This window comes from Miniopterus schreibersii (genome assembly GCF_964146895.1).
Source record: "Miniopterus schreibersii genome assembly, chromosome: 17".
Lineage (NCBI taxonomy): Eukaryota > Metazoa > Chordata > Mammalia > Chiroptera > Miniopteridae > Miniopterus > Miniopterus schreibersii.
The window spans coordinates 15911930-15934554 of record NC_138117.1 but is presented as its reverse complement, the minus strand read 5'-3'; the positions used below and the strand labels follow the sequence as shown (position 1 = coordinate 15934554).

The following is a 22625-nucleotide window of genomic DNA, read 5'->3' as shown; positions in this document are numbered from 1 at the left end:
TTGTAACAACAGTGCAGGCAGGTGGCCTAATGATGGCTGTCTTCTCGGGGCAAGACTTCTGTTTAAGAAACATTTAAAAGGCTGTTGTTAGCGGCCAACATTGTACTAAGGACTGATGGTAAGGGAATTTTTAAAAAGGCAAAATGTAAGAGATAAAAGCCAAGTGTTATAAGAGCTAAGGTTATTCACTCATGGTTTCATTTTCCCAGTAAAATAGGACCAATTTTAATTGTCATTGTCGTACACAGAGAAGTTCTTGAAGACCTTCTTATAACCCATATTCTATATACAATGTGATCTATGTCAGATTCATTAAAGCATAGATGGGATAAGGGAGTATGTAAGAGATAATCCGAAAATTCAAAGAATACATTTAGAAATTAGAGCTCTAAGACTGCTAAGTAATAAAAAGACTATTAAAAGGGAAAATTTCCCAAGATGTTGGACTATTATGTGAGGATATCCATCAGATAGTGAGTCTTGTTGACCTTAGAGAAGGGAAGTGCATGGATTATTTAAACCCATGGATGACATGAAGTCTTCATTATATTGACTCACTTCTCTTTCCTTCCTACCTGTAGTTGACAAGCTGGAATGTGGCCCCTTTTCCTGGTATGATGGAAAGATATAGACTTTGTAATCATGTGGACCTGAGTTCAAATTCTGAACACTCACTATGTAATCCTGGGCAGCTTCTTAACCACACAGAACCATGGATTTCTTGTTTCTAAAGTGGAGCTCACGATACCCCTTTCAAAGAGTCAACGTAAATGATAGTGTATCTATGCAACGTTCCACCTGGTAGGCATCAACTTTCCTCCCTCTGCATTCCTGCTGGTACCTGGCCATGAATGGTCATGACACCATGGAGAATGTATGGAGGACAATCACTTAGCTCTGGAAATCCACCCAGATAATCCCACTAAGTAGTCAACTTGGCTTCCATCCCCTTTGCTGTTCATTCTTCTACATTAAGTTGGTCTTTGCTTATAATCAATATCCCTCAATAATAAAAACTTTCCCAGAGATGGGACCTTGCAGAACTCTTTCACCACTACCAGCAAATGAAAGAAGTTGAGAAGACAGAAATGAAGCAATTGTTCAGCTATTCTTGGCTGAGGAGGGTTGGTACCTGGGCGGCCCCTCCTACCTGATGGTTGGGTCCTTATTAGTGATTCTTTCCCCATAACTTCTTGCCCAGAGTCTGTTGACTGCTGGGCCCCGTTGGCTGGCCACTGGATGAGAGTATTAGCACCAGACCAGTTGCTCCCCACCCCCCGCCTTTTTTTGGTGGCTTGCATTGTGGCATCTGCTGGGAGATGTTAATTATAGCAATTAAGTGAAATGAGGCTGTAATATGCTTAGCAACCCAGTTACCTAATATGTAATTTTACTAACTTGGCTGGATCTGTGTGCTGCAATTGTTTTTGTTTTAATTAAGGATATTAATGGTAATGTTTTCGTGTGGAACATTTTAGGCAACATTCTGTAACACCTATCCAGAATTAAATTAGTGCATCAGCATACCTGGTGAGGCAGGTGTTTTCATTTTTGTTTTTATCAAAACCAGTCAGACAAAGGAGCATATCTGAAGATCCAGAAACAATGTGTGGCCCAGTACCAGTTATTGATAGAGAAACATTTGGCCTGGCCTTCTGCAGGAATAAGTATCTCTACTGCCCAGTTCTCCCAAGTCTTGGACAAAGAATTTGACCTGAAAGTGTGCTTATCACAGAGCCATGCTGAGCCTCACGAATCCACCACTTTGGGCATTTGAAGTAGTGTTAAGACATTTCACCCTTTCTTTGTATCTGGGTTAGAGATCCACTTCATTTATATACAAGTCTTTAAATATATACTGGAACCATGAATTTGAAATCTTAATGACTTTCACTTTTTTTGATAAAATGGCCGCCTTCTACTCTCAGACCAAAAAAAGTAACTGTGACTCCCTAAATAACCAAGTCACTACTAAAAATACCAGTTGCAAAAGATGGAAAGAAGAAACAGCTTGAAAGGAGAAAGGGGAAATGGATATCATAAGGCTAATCTCCTAGAACATGTCATCCCAGGTACCTTTCAAAATCACTTTTTGCAGAACTGAATTAATTTGGAAACTAGAATTTAGTGGACATAAACCCAAGTTCTTTGGATTTAGCATCAGCTACCGTTTTGTGGGAGGGACTGAGGGTGGGAGAGAAGTCATAATCTTGTAGAGTAGTTGGTCATCAATCCCAGATTCCTTGGAAAATAGCCCTTTGTAATCTAGCTATTCATCTGGTCATTCATTTAACAAATATTTACTGAGTGCCTGCCGTGCACCTGGAATTATTCTAGGTGAGGCATGCAGCAGGGAATGATGGAATAAAAAGTCCTGCCCTGATTGAACCAATGATAATAATGGGTATTGCTATATATTCTGCACCAGGCTCCACTTTCTCATATTACATGGTCCTATTCATTTGCTCACTTATGCACACTCCTAGCTAAGAGGAAATGTCAAATCTTGCTGGAGTTCTTGGCTTTGCTTCCAACCACTGCTTTAACCATGGGAATGTGTATCTGAATTTTGCAACCAGGGAATGAAGCATGTCCTTGGGCTTCTCAAACAGCTTCAGATAAAACTTAGAAAATGGGTGTGAATTGTAGCATGAAAGTCTGTCCCAGAGTGCTGGTATTTTTTTTCTGGCTGGGTAAGAAAGTTATCTTCTCTTGGGAGACAGCATTTTCGTAGTTGCTGTAGTTTAGTTCCTGCCACAGATAAGAGACAGATGGTCATATTTTTAAGGATACGCAAATAGCTTAAAATGTAAAATAATGGAAAGATAAATAATAGCTATTTCAGAGTCCCTCCTGAGACTGCAGATCAGGCAAGATCTTAGGAGAAGAATCTTGGGAGGAATATAAAGAGGCTGTTCCTGGCTGAATGGGAAAACCTTAGGCAGACGGATTCTGTCTTAGCCCTACCTTTCCAAATGTCCAAGTGATGACTTTTAACATCTTAATGTCCCACTGGTATTTACTTGGTACTTAGTGTCCAGAATCTGGCTACAGTAATATATTCCTAAGTGTGGTCTACAAATGAAGAGTCTACTAGGAGGCCTTTCACTGACCCCACATTTTCAAAGCATTTCAGAATAGGCCAACTGTGTGTGTGTGTTTGTGTACTTTCCTTTGAAACCTTAAACTTACATTTTCTAAATGTTTTAAAAAACTTGCATTCAGGTAGTTAGTGACCAACATGAATTGCATGAATTGAACACCTAACATGTGTCAGGTAGAATGCTAGACACCACGGAATCAGTGAGAGATGGAACAAGGCTCCTACTCTGAAAGACATCAAGGTCTAGTGAGGGAGATGAGGTGGTAATATTAGAACAGTGAGGGTAAATGTATCAATAACGATATGTGGGCACTTGGGGGGGGAGGGGCGCCTGCCTTGAGGAGATCATGCGATCCTTGGCCTTGAGCTCCAGCAGATGGCTGTGCTGTCAACAGCAAGTCTGTTATCTCCAACATCTCCTTACCCAGGGGCTGTCAACTTTGACATATGAGCCACGAACCTTACAGAGTGGGCACGCTGCTGGCTGCCAGCTTAGGCAGTCTCACCTTAGATCTCAAGAAGCAAATGAAGGGCTCCATGTGTGGTTCTTCCTGAGTGGACCAGGTCTAGGAATGCCTTTGATCAAACTGTGGACTCTCAAAGTGAGAACTGTCTCTTCCATCCCTGGGACATCACTGACCAGCCTAGGCTCGAACACCTCCACAGATATTTCAGACACTTATCCTTGCCCCTTCTTTCTTCTCATTTCTCACACAAAATGAGATGTCTCCAAATTATTGATATGATAGTCCCTCCCAAAAGAAAGTTGAGATATCAAGAAGTAGGTGAGAACTTGAGAGATCCGAGTGTTTGCAGGGGAAAAGTGAGTAGGACTAGCCAGGGCCTGCTCAGAAGGTAGTACTCTGACACTTTTAAGTCTGGCTTTTCAGAAAGTATTTTCTGTGTTCTGAAGTCAGTATGAACAATGTGTGCAGTAAAAATCACTCTTGAAAATCCCTTAACTCTCCCATCAAGTTCAGTTCTCTTCCTTTCCTCAAGAAGTCCAGCATCTCCAGGCCTTGCTCAAGCTTTCTCACAGGTGAGATTCCTACTTCTTCCATGGAGTCCCATGGCTTTTCGCTTGCATTTGGAGACAAGGGCATGAGATACGCACAGGCAGACGCACACTCAGTGCAGCCAGGTCCTCCAAACTGCAAGAAACAGGGGACCTGAGTCTGACCCAGGAAACGGTGGCTTCCCTTTCCCGTCTCATGCTCACACTGGGGCCTGTATATGCCCAGGAATGAAACTATGGAGGGAATTTTACACACTAAATTGTTGTCTCTCATTTACTTAATTCTTTCTTTTTGGATGAGTGAGTATAGTTGGATTTGTCTAATGATGATTAAAGTCGTATAATCAACTCCTCTGCATATTCAACTTGACGCATAATTGTTGGCACCGTCTTGAAGTCTTGAAGGGAAGGCAGAAAACCATGTGACCACAAGGGTAGTGGACCGTTTCATTTCAGATCAGAAGAATGAAAACAAGTCACCAACATGGGAGTTTTACCAGATGACATGTCAGGTGATTAGTTTCCACCTTGATGATCTTTGATGACCTCCCTCTCTCTCTTTCTTATAGGCTGGTCCATTCAGGTCCAGGGAAAGGATCACCCCAAGCTGGTGTGGATCTCTCCTTTGCAACACGAACGGGTACCAGGCAGGGGATTGAAACACATCTCTTCAGGGCTGAAATCGGCAGGGACCTCTCCCACTGGACCAGGAGCATTGTACAGGGTTGCCACAACTCAGCTGAACTCATTACCGAAGTCACCACAGGTGAGCACTGCTGGCTACGGGCTCCCGATGTCACACACTTACAGGAAGAACGCATCCTTTACTTCACCCTGGCCTCAAAGTAGTTCCCACTACTGGCCTTTTGGGGTATTTAAAATTCCAGAGGTAAATTTAAATTAAATCTCATCTTCATTCAAGAAGAGTTAGTGATTTGGCAAATCACATGTGATTTTCCTGCCTATAGCCCCAGGTGGTTACAGGAGGCATGAACTTTAAGCCATCAAGTAGTAGGGTTCTTGTTATAGACAACAAAAATTGATTCTGAGTACTTTCTCACAGAATAAAATTATTGAAAATATATTAGGAAGCTCACAGAACTGGTCAGAAAACTGGAAAACCAGGCTCTAAAAAGAGCCAGAACTAAAGGCAGCTAGGTGGGGGTAAGCAGAGCAAAGGGTTTATGCTTGGAATGGTCCGCACACCTGCCCCTGGTATGAATGGAGAGGCAGGCAGGATGGAGGAACACGCAATTGAGGCACCCACATTCTTATGGCACTCCAGGGTGAGCTAGAAATGGGGTGTGTATGAGGATGAACCCTTCTACACTACACTATTGAGAACTTGCTGTATGCCAAGCAACTTACATGTCTTTTACTGTTGCTCACACTGTGAGAAACAACCCTTTTGGGGTCCCAAAATCAACTAATTGAGACAAGACCAACATTTTAAAAATGAAATAATTTGGAATAGAAACATGTGTAAATACTGTTTTGTAATGTGTGTTTGAGTGTGTGTGTGTGTGTGTCCTAGGTCACAATACATTGCCTCATCTCAACTAATAATCCTCACGATTCCCTTGTCAGTGTAATTTTATAAATTGGGAAGCAAATTCTTAAGTAACTTGCCCAAGATCACACAACTAATAAACAATAGAACTGACTTTCACTCTACGTTGTGTCTTCTAAAGTCCATTCTTCATTCACTACATTGTCTACAGAGACATGGACCTTCTCACTGTTATGCCAGTGTCCCGAAACAACAGTTCTGTTCAGACTGCAGTGATAAGTAATTTTCATGTCACTCTCCAAACCATACAGCTAGGCAGGCAGGCAGGTAGGTAGATGATAGATCATAAAGATAGATGATAGATAGATGATAGATGATAGATGATAGATAGATAGATAGATAGATAGATAGATAGATAGATAGATAGATAGATAGAGATAGATAGATGATAGATAGATAGATAGATAGATAGATAGATAGATAGATAGATAGATAGATAGTTATAGATAGATAGAAACAAAATACATGCTGTAAAATCTTGTATATCTGCTAAGGTGGACTCCATATTTAAGCCAGTGGTTGTCATCAGCCAGCACAACATAGTTAGCAGTGTCCATAATGCTATTGTTCATGATTGTGAGCTCTAAGACAAATCGTTCCTGATTCTGAGATCTAAGACAAATGGTTCCTGGTTTTGAGATCTAAGACCAATGTCTTCCAGGTCTCCTGTGGTCACTCATAAAAAGGGAATTATGTGACATAATATGGAGTATCCTCAACAACAGTCTTCCAGTGAGCCCAGCTTTGAGTGCCTTCGGGTTGCTTCTGATTTCAGTTCACCCTCACACTAGCCACACTGCACATGCTCAACTGCCACTTGTGCCTGGTGGCTCCTGTGCTGGACGGTGGAAATCTGGAGCCCCTCCATCCTACAGGATAGCTCTGCCCCAGAGAAGGATTTCTCATGGGACATCATGGGTACAGTGTTTCTGAACTTTAGTTGTGCTGAAAACAACAAAAAGATTTTTAACTTCTAACCTCAAAAGCCTCAGGCTGCTGACTCCCACCCCCAGAGAGTATGATTCAGCAGTTCTGAGGTGGGGCCTGAGCATTCGTATCTCATAAGGGACCAGGTGGCGCTGCTGCTGGCCCACGGGCCTCTGTGAGTAGCCCTGCACTAGGGTGCAGCTTCCTCTGGCACCCAGGAGTATTCTAAAAATGGGACCTATAGCAACGTGTAGCAGGGTTTCTCCACTATGTAAAGCCAGTGATTCTGTAGAATTTTTGCTGTATGTCCAAGCTAATCAGTCTTTTTAAAATTATCCTGAAACAAATATTCTCCAACATTGTTGAAAACCTTTTTGGAGTGTCACTGAATCTTTGATTTTACGTACCTATTCTGCATGGCAAGAAAAACTGGAGATCATGATCCGGAGAGTAGGCAAAGGCCCAAGCCACCAGAAAACTAAACTGAATGAAGTTTTATGTGTAATATCAGAGAAGTTCAGACTCCTTGCAACAACTTCAGGAGTGCTCTAGGAAAGAATAAAGATGGCCAAAGGGATTTGGTTTAGCTTACATCCCACAGATTTTGTAAAATCTTCTCTCTCAATAAACTGAACTCTGTTTCAACAGGAAAACAGTGAGGCTGTTGATAGAGATGTTGATAAGAAATTATGCAGACTAAGCTAGCTGGGTGCTGGGAGAAAAGAAATGATAGAAATAAGCAAAGGTGCAACCCAGTTACAAGTTGAAAGACGCCTGCAGAGTTGGGGAAAGGGGCTTAGGTTTTAATCAGAGCTTCAATTAACTTGATAATGTGTTCAATTTATCCTGTGTAGGTTGAGAACATCTTCAGGTAACTAATTCCATTATATAAGGGCCATGAATACCATTTGAAGTCAACTAGAATTTAAAATAATCACTACCAGTTCATTCAGAATATCTGATGGCATAGCTTTAAAGTTCAAACATAGAGGATAAAAAAGAAACCCAAAGTTAGAGCCCATTCATGCACGTCTTCTGCAGCTGGTAGAAGTGAACATTGTCAAAAACGAGGATTCCAGATGAGAAGCTGTAACTACTTCTATGCCACTGTCCTTGGTCATCCTTGGACAGGGCGGGTGGCAGAGGTCTAGGGCCCTTCTGAGAAGATAAGGCTTATTGAGGGGCTCTGCCCGGGACTCAAGAGCTAATAGAGAACACGTGCCTTTGGGAAATATCAGCCCTTAGTTACAGGTTGGAAGTTTCCTCGGGTTGGTCGGAGGAAGGGATATTTGTTTTAACGGAGCTTCAGTGAGAAGCCCCCTCATTCTGAGCACATACAGACCCCTATTCCTTCTGCCACACTCTGCAGGCCTCTGCCACCCCACCGTCGTCATTACTTTGAGATGCCAAGGTCCCTCTCCACATCCCTCCATATCCTGATTCCCAGAGTATGAGAAGCTACATGGCAGAGTGGGAAGAACTTGAATTTTTAAGTTTAAACCACTTGGGCTGTGACAAGCTCGCCTCTCTAATCTTTGCGTTTTGTTTTGTTTTGTTTTGTTTTGTTTTGTTTAAGGGAGAAGTGACTTTTTTTTTTTTTTTTCCACATATCTTTGATTTCAGAGAGAGAGAAAGGCAGAGATAGAAACATCAATGATGAGAGTCATCATTGATCGGCTGCCTCCTGCACGCCCCAGACTGGGGATCGAGCCTGCAACCCGGGCATGTGCCCTGACCGGGAATCAAACCCCGATCTCCTGGATCCTAGGTCGATGCTCAACTGCTGAGCACGCACGGCCAGGCAATCTGCTTTTTTCACCTGTATAATATTCCGCTAAGGTCCTGCTAAGGAAGGGTAAAGTGAAGTTCGGTTCGGTTTATCATGTTGAGCTGAGCTAATGGTGGCACAGAGCGATCAGTAACACCCTTACTTTCCTCTCCCCGAGCCCCTCCCCAGCAAAGAAAACGCCCCGGTGCCCCTCACGAGCTTTCACACGCTATGGAGGCCTGAGCCCAGCTGCTTGCCAGGGTCTGTTCAATGCGGTGGTTTGGGAGACAAAAAAAATATATTATCGATACTTGTGAACCCTTTGCAGAACTGTTTGGTGAAGGGTTTTAAATATTCACAAGTCCCCCTAAACGGGAACTCAGGCTCTGACTCAGGCCATCGCTTCACCCAGCCCATAAGCTTAAAGCCTAGTCTCCTTTCTGAACGCAATGGGCACAGCGCCACAGAGGAGAGCGGGCACCTCACCTGACCGAGGGGTTTCAGCTTTGTCCCTGTGGATCCGAGGGCACCATGTGGACAGCACTTGAGGTTCCTGGGCGCCACACCGGGTGGAGGGAGGAAACAGCCCTCTTCAAACACTGGGCCACACCTGACGGCCATCGGCTACAACAGCTTTCCCAGCACCAAGGTCATCAGCTCTTTGGGAAAATGTAAAATGCGCTCCTTTCTACTTATAAAATGAGCTTTGTTCAACTTTCTTAGAACAAAAAATTAAATTATTTTTCAACAACTCACTCCTGACTTCTTAGGTGGATCACGTTTGCAAACTTTGGTCATGTAATGGTGGGAACGCTTGCTCTCTCACCTGGTGGTAGACACATTGACTGATCGCACGTGTGCGTGAGTGTGAGCGCGTGTGTTTGCGCACGTGTATGTGATGATGATTCAGAGGCAGCTGACTCTAAATCAGATGCCGGTTTTTCCACGCTTGAGACAAGTACACCTCTACCTACGTGTTGTCAGGTGGTCAGATCAGGGCTGGAGGCCAGATAAAATGCAGTAAATCCCAGCAAATGGGATTTCTTTCAGTTTATTTCCTTTAGTTTCATGGAGCAAGTTAAATTACAAGATCAAGATCAATCCAAGGAAAATATTTAATGAACAGTTACTAATTTTTAACTTCAGAAAGTAATTTGTGGCTGGCCCCTGGGACTGAGGAGGCTTGAAGTTTAAGTGCCTTGGGGAAACGGATTGCCTTCCATTGTTTACCCCTCTCTCTCTCCCTCCCTCCCTCTCTCCCCCCCTCCTGCTCCCCTCTCTCCTTCCCTCCCCCAGCATGCACCTACAGAAACCAGGACTGCCGCTTGACCATACATTATGACAACGGATTTTCTATCACCACTGAACCGCAGGAGGGTGCCTTTCCCAAGACAATCATGCAGGCTCCATATGAAAAGTTGAAAATGTCTTCAGATGATGGAGTCAGGATGCTGTATTTAGATTTTGGAGGCAAAGATGGAGAGATTGTAAGTGCACTTTTCTTTAGAAAGTGTGAGTTCTGTTTCATGATGCAACACGGCTACGGTGGCTCACAGACGTAATGCTGCCTTGTATTTATTGAGCCTCTGACAATATATTCACAGAGTACTTGCAGGTTCATGTCTTACTCAATCCTTGAAAAGCTGATCAAATCCAGTTTTTTCAGTTCTTTTTGTTAGTTTTATTTTCCACTAGACTACTACATAAATATTTGAATCCAAGGAAAGAATCCTTTAAAAGTCAGCATTAAATTCTTCTCAAATAGAGTACCACCAGCTCCAAAATGTACATTCATTTTTAAAAAGTATCAAGCATCTGATCTAACCTCAGCATTGTGCTAGGTGTCAGGGACACAGGGATGTAAAATACGTCCCCCAGCCTGGGAGGTGTCACAGGAGTTGAGGGCAGAGAGCACTGAGGTGGGATGAGGTGGAGTCAGAGCCGCAGGGGGGAAAGGGCCAGACAAAGGCCCAGAAGTCTGGGGGAAATGTGAACTGTCCAACAAAATTAGCAGGTTTGCCAGTGAAGGTAATATGCGTTTCACATCGATGCAAATAGCCCCCATGTTTAAGTTCACGATTCCCGGACATCATTACTGCCTCCCACAGTGAGGAAGTACATTAATTCAGACCCACTGCAGGGTGAGACCTGCCCTTCTATTTTCTAGCAAGTGTAGTTCTTGACATTTCTCCAGAAGACATAGCGTCTCATTTAAGCTGTGGAATGTCAAATGTCAAAGAGGACCTTGATTTTGTAATAACTAGTCTGTTTGGGTCCTTCCTGGTCACTGGGTTAGTAAGCAAATATTTACTGACTTCCTTTGGTAACAGGGATGGAGAATACATAAAATGCTGAGATAAATCTCAATTTTAAAGATCCAGGAATTTCAATTCAGCTGCTGGCCTTGCACAATCCATCCTTCCCTGCCCCATCTCTCCAGTTATTTCATTGGTAATGCTCCGAATACCATTCAGGGCTGACAAGGGAAGGGCCAGGACCACACTTAAAAGAGCATAGGAGTCTTTAATCCCAGTTTCAGCACCACTGTTCTAGAACATGCCATACTGCTAGCCCTGACACAGTACCAGGTTTCTCCATATGGGATCCACAGGCAGTCATGATGGAGTAGGTGCCATGGCTGACAGGTGATCTAAATTCACTTTCTGAGAACATTTTCCAACCAGTCATTTTTCTGACTTTTCAGATGGATCCACAGTATTTCACAGGGTTGTGTTTTTTTTGTTATCATTTATATGTATGTTTCAGTCAATAAATTCAGCCTGAAGCAGCAGTTTAGAAATAAATGATTTGAAAGTCTTTTACCAAGAACGTTTCTAGTTCAGTTGCTGTTCTGCCAATCACCCGACTGTGTACTTTTCCTAGAAAAGTCGAAAAGAAACAAGAACCAGTCTCCTGCTTTATCCTTGACTTGAAAATTCAAGGCTATTTTTGCCTGTGAGGGAAACCACTTATGTCTAAATGTCAGCCTTTTTGCCTGTAATTACGACCTGACTTGGAAGGCTTAGGAAGGACTGATTTGCTGCCAGTACATGAGGCTGATAAGCTCAAGTTCAAAGAGCTCCCCCAAAGTGTCCGGTTAAGCAGCCCAGGAAGCAGGCAGGCAGGCCTATCCGGTGTGGGGAAGGGAGCAGAGAAGAGTTGTGGGAAATGCAATAAATTGAGAGCCAAGAGACCCGTCTTCTCTAAGTCTGGAACTAATCACCAACTGTCTTGGGCAAGTCCTTTTATTTCTTTGGATCTGAGTCTCCCCATCCATAAAATGCAGGGACTGAAGTAGGTCATCTTTAAGGTGACTTCCAAGTTGCATCCTGTTAGTGAAATAGAATATGGTGGGTAAGCCCTGACTCTGGCATCAGTTAGACTTGTGTTTAAGTCCATGCTTTCTCTATATTTTAAGAGCTATGACCTCAAAGTTCTATAACTTCTCCCATTCTTATTTTCCCACAGAAGTCATAGAGATAGTAACAACAGCTACCTACCTCATCAGGATTTTGTGAAAATTCAATGACAGCATATAGAAAATACTTAGCACAGTACCCGGTTCGTAATATGTAAAACCTTAACTTTGTTAGGTATATGTACAGGTTGTCATTTTCCAGAAGTAGTATCAGAAGAGAATTGGGGACAACTCCCCCAGTTCTCCTGAATTGGGTCATGATAAAAATTCAGCCTGACCATGTGTTGGCTGTGCAGGACCACACCGAGGATGGTGAGACTTTAGAAGGGGCCTTAACAGACGTGTGAGGTGCTTGCCTACAACAGTCGAAGAGTACAGGACAGAGGACAGTAAGGGCACAGTTGCTTAGCAACATGGGTCCTGTGTTTGGAGTGTATAAAGAATTTTCACATATGGTATCTCATTTAATACTCTAATTACCCTGTGGGTTAGGTAGGACCAAGAAAAATTTTAAGTGATGCGTCCAACATTCTACATTTAAAAAGGTTAGAGCCACGACTCAGATCAAACCTTCCGATGTGAAATTTAGTGCTGCTTCATGCTGTGTCTAATCCAACGTAAATATCATCACTATTGTGATACCGGAAATAGATACTCAAGAAGGGCAATGCCAATATTTATGCTATTGGTGTATATAAATTTCACAGAACAAATTTCGGAGAAAAAGATATATGAGATGTAAGGAATAAATTCAGAGAGTTATTTTTTAATCTCATTGAGGGGCAAAGATTTATAAACAGTAATTGCCCCAGTTAACTCTTAAAAGCAGGAGGTACACAGGTCCCTTTGGTGTGGAAATCGCTCTTCTGTACCAAGCATTAACTTGAAAATCTCTCATGCTCTCTTCTTTTCAAATTTCAGCAACTGGACCTTCATTCCTGCCCCAAGCCAATTGTTTTCATCATTCATTCCTTCCTGTCGGCTAAAATTACAAGACTGGGCTTGGTGGCCTGAACGGAGGGGCGACTTGCCTTGGAGAGGAGGGCTGCGATGCCACCAGAGAGTGTGCCATCAGATGTCGCATGCCAGTCAGCTCTACATCCCAAGAGTCCTGTGTAACTGTCCCAGACTCCTGTCGTCAATTTCACCAACTACAAGGAGGCATCCTAAGAAAACAGCGCAGGGAACATCGGAATAAAACTGTCTTTTTAGAGCAGTAAAGTGGTAAAGAGGAGAGGGCGACTGGAAATATACGGCATAGCTTGTGACAATCAAGGGCGCTGCAGTAGAACAGCATGTGCAGATCTTAATCAGACCAGTTTCTAGGCAGCTGGTTCACCCGGGTAACAAGGGCTGAACAGCAAGATGAGAAATGGACTTTCTCACCTCTCCTCCCCAGTAACGACCCCTTGTTTATTGTGATTTATTTCCTACTTCTGAGTTGACTTTCCCTGGAAAGGAGAGAAAAGTACTTTAAATGGAAACCCACCTTTTAAGTGCAAAGCAGCTGTTCATTTTTCTTAATGAATTATCTTTCAGCGATGTTGAATGATTCTGAAGTGTTCCCATTAGCACACACTGAGCAGGAATTAAAGCCTCAGATACTGATCTGAGCTGTAAGCTGGTGGAATCTGAGCCAAAGGAGACTGTTTAATGTGCAAAGCTTTGCCGAAGAGTAGGGTGCATGAAAGATGCTGAGTTCTGGGCTGCACTCACACCAAGGTCTGCTATTGTAGAGCCAAGACTGATAGCTTTATTTATAGAAGGCAAATTATGGATATTTTTTTAAAAGATTGTCATTTGATATATACATATATATACAACTCATGTGGGGTTAACTAATTACCCCCATTTTGTGGTTTTCAGTGGAAGCACTGAGCAATTTATTGACCCTTGTTTCTGCCTGTGCTTGTATGCATGCATTTTCGAACCAGTAATAGAGCAGCCTCATATCATTCTGGATGATACTGGGCTTTAGATATAGACCCAGTGTTACAATCAAATCTATTAATAGCATCCATCCACAGTTCTTTTGGAATTCCAGGGAAATGATATAATGACCTGATATTTTTCTACAAGAATATTTTCAGACACCACATAGCATATTACTGATTAAATGCTTTTATCTTTCAAAACAAATTAATTAAAAATACACCTAATATTTGGTTTAGGAGTCACTTTCCTCAAACCCTGAAAATTAACTCTAGAATTTCTATAAGCATTTGTAACCCTTCTTTCACATACAGTTTACATAGACAAATAGTCTGGGTTAGATTTGTGTGTGTTTTTTCCAGAACCATATTTTGGTAAATACCTATGCAAAGAGCTTTAAAAAGTAGAAACTGTTAACTCAGACATAAGTGTTTATTGAGTTGCAAAATTTTATTTTAGATCAGCGTGTCCCCAATATGTATCATGTAACACTAGTTCCAAGGGCCACTGCGTGGTGTTTTGTGGGGGTGGCAATAGAGGTTGGTAATCAAAAATATTAAATACCGAGTTAAGAAAAGTTTAACAGATTGCAGGCCTCCTTGGAGACTTGAATGAACATTGCAGTTCTTCAAAGGGGGATCGGTGTACCGTCCCCTACATTTAGAACTCCTTTCTAACAGAGCATCTTGGGAAGCTAGTGTTAAAAGACAAAACAAAAAAACTTTGGAAAACACAGTTTTAGAACACTGATTTTTTTTTTCTTCTGGTTTCCTATTTTAAAATGCTGATGAGTGTCAAGTCCCAGGCTAACTATTGTAGGAAAGTTTTGATGCATTTGTAAATTATACCGCACTCTTTCAGTATATATTTTCAAAATCACTGGAATGTTGTTATACAATAGAATCATACTTGTGATTGTAAATAGCATATTAAAATACATATATTAATGCCAATAGTTTAATTCAACAATATGTAATCTAAGGTGCTCAGTAGTACATGAACTATGAGTTAATTACTCATAATTAAGTTGCAAAGATCCTATTATATATTTATAGACAAATTAAAATGATCATAATTACAAATATTATTTCATCACTTAAGTTTTGGACTGATTAATATCTGGGTGGGGAATCAACAGAAACTACATTCTCTGCATTTATAAAAACTTAATTTAAATATTTATATTTTAGAAAGAATATATTTGAATAAAATGAATGCATTTTCTGAATTTAAATGTTATTAGCAAGAAATAGAAAATTTTACTAAGAGAATTGTATATATGAATCATTTTATTTTCTTCTAAGTTAGTATATCATATCAGAATGGCTGTGATAAATCAATTCCAAACACTCATTTTTTTTTCTTTCAACAAGTTACAATGGCTTTACAGTGTAAATCTTAATCTTGTCTTGATGTGTGTCGTGAATGTTGTGAATGATACAAATTCATACGTCTGGATCAAGCCTTGTATAATCAATGAATCAACTGAGTCATTTGGGGGAATTTGTCTCTGCCCAAGTCGCTGTGCTCGGTCTGGTTCTTATGTGAATCAATGAGTAATTAAATTCACAATGTTTGTCCCTTTAAGAGCAAACCAACAGAAAAGAGAGATGTTTAACTGTACTTAGTGGGAAGCTAGCCATTTGTTAGAGATGTGCTTAGGTGAGCTCTTTGCTGTGGTGACGTATCTTTAAACCATCCCATAGCATAAGAATTTAAAGACCAATAGGAATATAGGTACCAATATTTGTTATTTCTGACTTGAACTAAGTAGGAGAAACAAAACCATACACCTCTTAAAAAATATCCAGGCAGAGGCATTTAATTAATTCTACCGATTGATGGAATTAAAAGGCTGAAAAATGCATGCTCCTTTGTTTAAAAGCTTGTTGACCCTTCTTGGTTGAAGTCAGAAGGAATGATCATAATGGCCAGAAGCGCTCTCCTAAAATAACGTGCAGGGCCTCTCTGGTCCTTGTTTTACAAATATCAGATATGCCACCTTGAGGGGATTGGAGTGGGGTGGGGTGAGGGAGTAATTTTTGAATGTACCTTAAGTTAAAAAAAAATGTGCCTATGTTTATAGCACCATGGATATCATGTAAAATTTATATATGTGTTAAATAAATATTCACGTCTGAATATGGAGGACTGGCTGGTGGTCTCATGATAGCCACAAAGGGGTATGGGCGTGTGCCAACAGCCTGCTAGTCTCTTCCTACACACTGGCCTTTGGAAAGTGCTGGTGGGTAAAGCGGATGCCGGGGGGGGGGGGGGGGGGGGGGGGGATTTTTTGTTAATGTTTTTTAGTTGTGGATAGTTTCAGGATGAGTCCTTTTCACCTGGGCTTAGGGATCTCATTTTTAACTAAGTTTTCATGGGGTTCCACCAAGCTCCTAATACTTGAATTCTGTAATGCTAGAACTTAAGTGTTTAAATTGCTTGTAATAAGTGAAACAGGCTGGAATTGAGAAGTCATTTTACTATTAGATAATTTAATAATATTGAGATTACATCTAGAACTGTAGAATCTTAGTTTTGAGGAGACTCTGGAGAGGTCATCAAGCATATTATTGTCCAAAGTTTATGTATAATTTTAGCATCTTAGAGTATATGGTTTGCTAGTAATATAGCAACACAGAAAATACATATAAAAGTGAATATAAACCAATTAAAATTTTAAAAGGTTTGTACCACCTAAAGTCATCCCATATACACTCTGGTCCAGGTACTACATTTTCGGAAATGTTAACCTTGTTAGTATTCCAGTAAACTCAGAAATTTCTTCCTGAACATACCTTGTGGTTGTTCATTCCACTGGAAATAAAAAATTTCCAGCTCATCTCTGAGGCAGGCCACTCTAATGGATACAGTTCTTAGAAGTTCTTACATTCTTAAGAGCCAAAACTTACGTCTGCCTAACTTTCACTCATCGCCCTGTTCTACCCTAGAAAACACTGAAAGTCGAATCTTTCCCACATGAATGTCTTATATAAAGAGTCAATTCAAGGCTGGCGACTTCTAGGTGATACAAGATGACCTGAAAACGGCTTTAAATAGGACATCTTTAATTCCTCATTTTCATCTTTAAAATACCAACTGGCCAAGATTAAAACCAATAATACCTAGTGGTGGGAAGTCATAGTAAAACAAGCAATTATATCCACCATTAGTAGGTATATATAGGGTGTCCCAAAAAAATGTATACATACACTTTGAATAATTATAAAGGCAGTGTTTATTAAAATACATTTCATTTTCAAAATTGAGCTATCAGCTGTTAAAGTGTATACCTGGGGGACATCCTGTATTTAGCAATAATTTGGAGGGCAATGTGGCAATATATATAAAAATTTAAAAATACATGTACCTTAAGGCTTATGGGAATTTATCCTAGAGATATAAGTATACAAGTGCACAAAGACTAATGTGTAAGGGTCATCTTTGCAGCACAGTTTATAAGAAGCTGATGAGGTCAACATGACCATTAGGAACTAAATAAATCCTGGCCCATCAATGCATTAGAATATTGTGCAACTGTTACAAAGAATGGTCCATATCTAAGTGCTAAAGTGGATGAAATTTCTAAATGCAAGTTGCACAAACTGCAGATATAAATATACTATAGATAGATATTCTGTGTTTTTTAAAAAGTGGTTCTCAGGAGGAGCGGCATTGCCAGGGCTTATGGAAACCTGTGCTAGTGTTTCTTGTCACAATGATTGGGGGGAAGTGACACTATAGATCTTTAGGGAACAAAAGCCAGAGTTGGCAGACTCCTGTGGTATGATGATAGTCCCCACATCCAATGGAACCACTCCCCACATAATTTTTGTGTCTGCTCTGAGTTACTCATGCAAGAGAAAAGCATGTTTACAATGACCTGAGCCTAGACCCTGACTACATTTTACATAGGAAAGCATTTTTTATCAGATGCAACATACTCTGATTTTTCTCGACATGCAACTGCCATGTGTATGGAAGACTGTGTTTTGGTTTTGCTTGGGGCATTTTATAAATCATTTCATAAAAGCAAGTCACAAATAGCAAGTGTGCACAGGTACCCGAGTCACCAATACAAGGCCCCTGCCTACTTTATTCTGTGCCTCATTCATGCTGAGCCTAGGTGAACATCAAATATGCCATGACTTCATTCTGTCTTTCAGTGTAGTTGCACCCCAGCACCTCTATGTAGAAATGTGTATTATTTTATTATCATACTTTCCTTTTCTAAAATGTCTTTACCTTACAGTCAGGGGGTATCAATCAAAAAATCCCAAGTGCGTGTCGGTTATATGAGGGTACTAGGCATATACTGTGTTCTCCTCAGGCCCCTCAGTGCCATCACCTAGCCCCCTAGACTCAGAGCTGCTCACTCAAGGTTAGGCGCTCCCAGCTCTGCCCAAACTGACGTTTCTGCCGCTCAGAGCCAACTAACTGCCTGCCTGGAAGCGTGGCCTCCCCGCCTCTCCCCTTGGGCTGCGATGCACACTTGAATTTCTGGGGTCCGTCATCGACTCTGGACTTGGATGGTAGGCTACAGTGTAGGGCTTAAGAACTGGGATCCTGAAGAGCCGCTAAAGGTAATGACCTGAGCAACCCAGAACAGTCAGGGGCTGAAATTTTTGTGAGCCTAACGAGTTAATAATAGGAAGGTGCTGAGATAAACCATCCTTTTTCTCCTTCCTCTGTGTGTCTCTGAGACGTGGCTTCTCCATGCACCTATATCCTGAGACACTGCTTGTGACTGAGAAGACACCTGCCGGGGACTGGCTGTCTCTGGGCTTCGTGAAGCAGTGGCCAGAGCAGCAATGTGTCACCGGCCTTGCTCTCCCGCCTGCCCTGCCTTTTTTGCCCTGTTCTTCCTCACTCTCGGTGCCCTGGAATTGGGCCTCCTGAAGCATCAGCACTTCAGCCCTGCCTCAGCTTTGCTTTTCTAGGAAGCTTGGCCAGAGATCTTTATTTATTAGTTTCACCTCGACAATAAAGAGGACATTAAAAATATTTCTTATAAAAGGGGTGTTAGGTTTGCTCAGTGGGGGAAAAAATAGACACATAATATATGCTTGTACTTTTATAAAAATGCCTGGAAAGATACATATTTTTTAAAAAGCCCTCTTTTTATCAGTTATTGCTGGCAAATGGGACCAGGACCATGAGTATGACCTTAATACCCTTCCATATTATGTGAACTTCTTAAACGTGCATTTAAAAATTCTGCTTTGAAAAAGGTTTTCTTTTTATGGGAAAATGTCTTTTAAGTTGTTTATAAAATCTTGAATAATAGTACTGTCTGTATATATGACCAGAAGTTAATGATCACGTCACCTGTGGTCTTCTAAGATACACTCTGATTTCATAAGAAGCAAGTCTAATACCTCACCAGCCTGACTGAACCAGGCCCACGCAGGGTATGAAACCCCATTTGTCAAAAAACAGACAAGCAGCAGGAACCTCTGCTTTTGCCTTTTACCCTCTAATCATTTTTTTCCTGGACATAAACAAGGTCTTTTCTTGGAAGAGTGTGAGATGCGACGCAGAGAACACTGCTCAGTGTTAAAGCAAGACTAAAGCAGAGGTGGAGGATGGTGAGCAGTGATACCCAGGGGCACAGGACGCAGGAGTGGGCACTGACACAGAGCCAGTCCATTGAGGAGAAAGTGCCCCCTGGACAAGGCCTCCAACCCTGACTCCAGTCTCAGAGGTGGAGCCTACTGGCCTGATGGCTGCAGTTCTGCCCTGGCTTGGACCAGGGCCTTGGAATGTTGAAAAAAACAACACAAAAAAACCTCTGTTCTTCCCGTGAAATAAAGCCAATTATATTTTCAGCAACTTTCAACTATAATCCTTTGGATGAATAAAGCCTATTTCCTCCCAAGAACTCAAAGGCAACGTCCAAGGAAGACCCTCATTTGATGCCTCATTAGTTGCAGTGTCTCTGCTTTGTAATTCTCACCTGCACAATGGGCGAAGGAACTGCTTCCTCTGCAAGTTTTCTGGGTCTCAAGAAAAAGGCAAATCTAGTCCAAAAAGCTTTCTTTTTTCCGCAAGTAGGGCCTTCAAACTAAGGCCTTAATAAATGAAGTTTTTGCAACTTTTCTTCTTGCACTTGGCCTCTCAGTGAATTCTTCAATGTGAATGGAACCTAGTGTTTATGCAAAACAAACCACTGCACAACCTGGTGGCTTACAACATAGCAACGGGTTATTTCTCACTATTCTGTGGGTAGGTCCTTGCTGGTTTTGCCAGGCTCACTCATGTGGCTGTATTTAGTTGGCGCACTCTGTTGGACTGGAAGGTCCCAGATGCCTCACTCACTGTCCTGCAGCTGGTGCTGGCTGTCGGATGGGGCACCTCAATTCTCTTCTAGCCTCTCATTGTCCAGTAGGCTAATCCAGTCCCTTATGAGGCTCCCTTACAGTCAGGGCCAGATTCTAGAAGAGCAAATCAGAAGTTGCAAGGTCCTTCAGGACTAGCTTCCAGCACACCATGCCATATGCCACCATATATGGCGAAAGCAAGTCACATTTACCAAGAAGTAAAGAAACATCTTTTTCTATTTATTGGAATAATTAAATAACCAAGAGTAAAAATTTCAAAACATATATAAAAATATTAGCTTTAAAAATTAAAATATAATGAAACTATAAAATATGTATATAATTAAAAATACATTAACTGAGCATCCTCAAAACTATATAAATATGGGATTATTTATGAAATTCTTTAGAGATGTAATATCTATTCTTTGAGTAAAGTTTGAAATTTGCTTATAATGTTCAAACTAAGAAAAGAAGTAGTAATAGCTCTGCCCAATTAACAATTGTCCAACGGGAATGATTCTGTGTTACTTCTTGCTTGTCTTTTCTAATACCCATTCAATCACCTAGGGGAGGAAAAAACAGAGTTATGGTTCACCTCTTTTAAAAATGTGATAAAAAAAAGATATTGCTAAAACTTCAAAAGAGTACGGTAGAAATTTTAAAGGAAAAAGTAACATGTCAAAATCTCAAAACCTATTTTATCTTAAAAACACGTTTTATTTTCTAACTGGAGAGCACTTTTTGCCTGATATCCACTGCAGAGCATAGTAACTTCCCAATGGACCAAATGATGCTGCTGCTCTATTTTCTCACCTTTATTTAAAAATGTTTCAAATTTCTCAAAGAGTCACTAGAAAGAAATCAAACCAAACTTTTCAAACAACTAATCAAAATGGAGTAATTTTCCCAGCTCCTTGGATGACTTATTTTTTAATTTTTCTTTCTCAGCATCATAACGGGAACTCTTGTTCACAGAGCAACCTGTTCAATACCACGCAAAACTCTGCTTGCAGACGTCCATTACTAAGCATTTTAAAGAGTGTCCTTACTGCACAGCTAACAGCATCGAAGCTACTCTGAAATAAAAGGGGAAGTTTAACTGAACGTAGCCTAGTGGGAATGACTGATGTACCTGGACAGCATTGTTGTTTGCAGTTTTCTTCATTTCCTCAATTAGACCCCTTGACGTTTTAAGATCCTACACATAACAAAATACAGCATTTTACAACTTGCACATTAACTTACAGAGGCCAGTCGTTAGTAAATAAACTTGAGATTATTCTTTATGTTTTGGCACCTCTTGTGTGAGAAGCGTTCCTTTAAAGAATGCTGATCCTTGGCTATCCAGTCAGATTTAAAAAAGACATACTGAAAACCGTACTGGAAGCTCTGTCTGGTGCAGTTTACTCAGTGGTGGCTTTACACAGTCGGGTGATCAGGGGCCAGCTGGGTTTTTTCAATGCGGCCTCTGATTCTTTTTTCTCCAGAGACTATTTCCTGCCCGGTCACGGCGGTGGGGAAGAAAACTATGAGTAACAGACCCGTGGTTAGCACTGTGAGAGAGGGATGTGCCAGCAAGCTGAAGGCTCCCCAGTCCTATGAGAACCTGATGGAATTCCCGGCTTCCCCTGAGGGCTGGGGTGGAGTCCCGAGCAATTCAGACTGTGGCCGCTGAGCTTGTGTGTTTCTCCCTGGCATTGTACCTGGTGGTATGTAGGCTGGAACTTCCTTTGCTTGGCTACACCACACTTTCGTGTGCTTTGGTCAACAATCTAAAACACACGGCTACATTTTCCCCCTCTTTTTTTGTTTTTTGTACTTGAATACTGTCTTTCTTAAGAGATTTTAGAAAGAAGGGGAATTGAATACATGTGGTCAATATGCAGTTTTAACCAGGAACCCACATAAAATTGTGTTTCAAGTCTGAAACTCTGAACACTGTAGATAATCTAACACCATCTAAGTTTCAGAAAACTGTCATCTGAACAAACGGCTGATCTGTCCAATGTCTCACAAGTTGATAATGGATCCAAATTTAGAAACTGGGTCCAGAAGCCTTTCCATTACATACTAAAATTACTAATTAAATATATTTTTGAAGCTTATCAACTCAATCAAAGACTTGTGAGGGAAATACTGAGGAAACCAATTAAAATGTGGTTTTCTATATATGAGGACGAAAAACAAATAAACCAAAATATTTTAGCTCCAATTTTTCTACCAGCATTTTTAAAAGAATCTGGCAACAGTTCAAAGCATTTGTTATAAAAAATAGTCCGTAACCATTATTTCAAATAGGAACATGAGAGCACGACTTCCATTTTGCCGTTGGTAGAGAAGAGCCCGTACCTTTAGGTAGAATTTGGAGATCTCGAAGAGACGCTGGCTGCAGGCAGCGAAGCACTCGTGGGCCTCAGGAATACTGTGCCTCCTCAGGGTCTCAGCAACCACTGCTTTCAGCATCTTGAACAGAACATAAGATATGACTAATGTCTCTTGGAAAAGGTACAAACATTATTTCAGCTTTAGAGCTCAGTTCTATAAACTACACAACCAAGTAGCTATGCTA

The 22625-nt window shown here is 41.2% G+C and overlaps 2 protein-coding genes across 3 annotated transcripts in view; one reads left to right on the top strand and one right to left on the bottom strand.

The window, feature by feature from the left end:
• The window catches only part of SNTB1 (syntrophin beta 1), a 162135-nt gene extending 148203 nt beyond the window's left edge, over positions 1 to 13932 (top strand). The window contains exons 6-8 of the mRNA XM_081116378.1: positions 4688 to 4884; positions 9680 to 9870; positions 12723 to 13932. Coding sequence (XP_080972504.1) covers positions 4688 to 4884; positions 9680 to 9870; positions 12723 to 12815 — 481 coding nt within the window. The 3' untranslated portion in view covers positions 12816 to 13932. The remainder of the gene's footprint in view (positions 1 to 4687; positions 4885 to 9679; positions 9871 to 12722) is intronic.
• Positions 13933 to 20485: 6553 nt separating this feature from the next.
• MTBP (MDM2 binding protein) overlaps positions 20486 to 22625 on the bottom strand; it is a 40539-nt gene continuing 38399 nt past the window's right edge. For both annotated transcript variants that reach the window (XM_081116376.1, XM_081116377.1), the window contains 3 exons: positions 22406 to 22519; positions 21189 to 21254; positions 20486 to 20619 (listed from right to left, as the gene is read on the bottom strand). In XM_081116376.1, the coding sequence (XP_080972502.1) occupies positions 20581 to 20619; positions 21189 to 21254; positions 22406 to 22519 (219 nt within the window). In that variant the 3' untranslated portion in view covers positions 20486 to 20580. The remainder of the gene's footprint in view (positions 20620 to 21188; positions 21255 to 22405; positions 22520 to 22625) is intronic.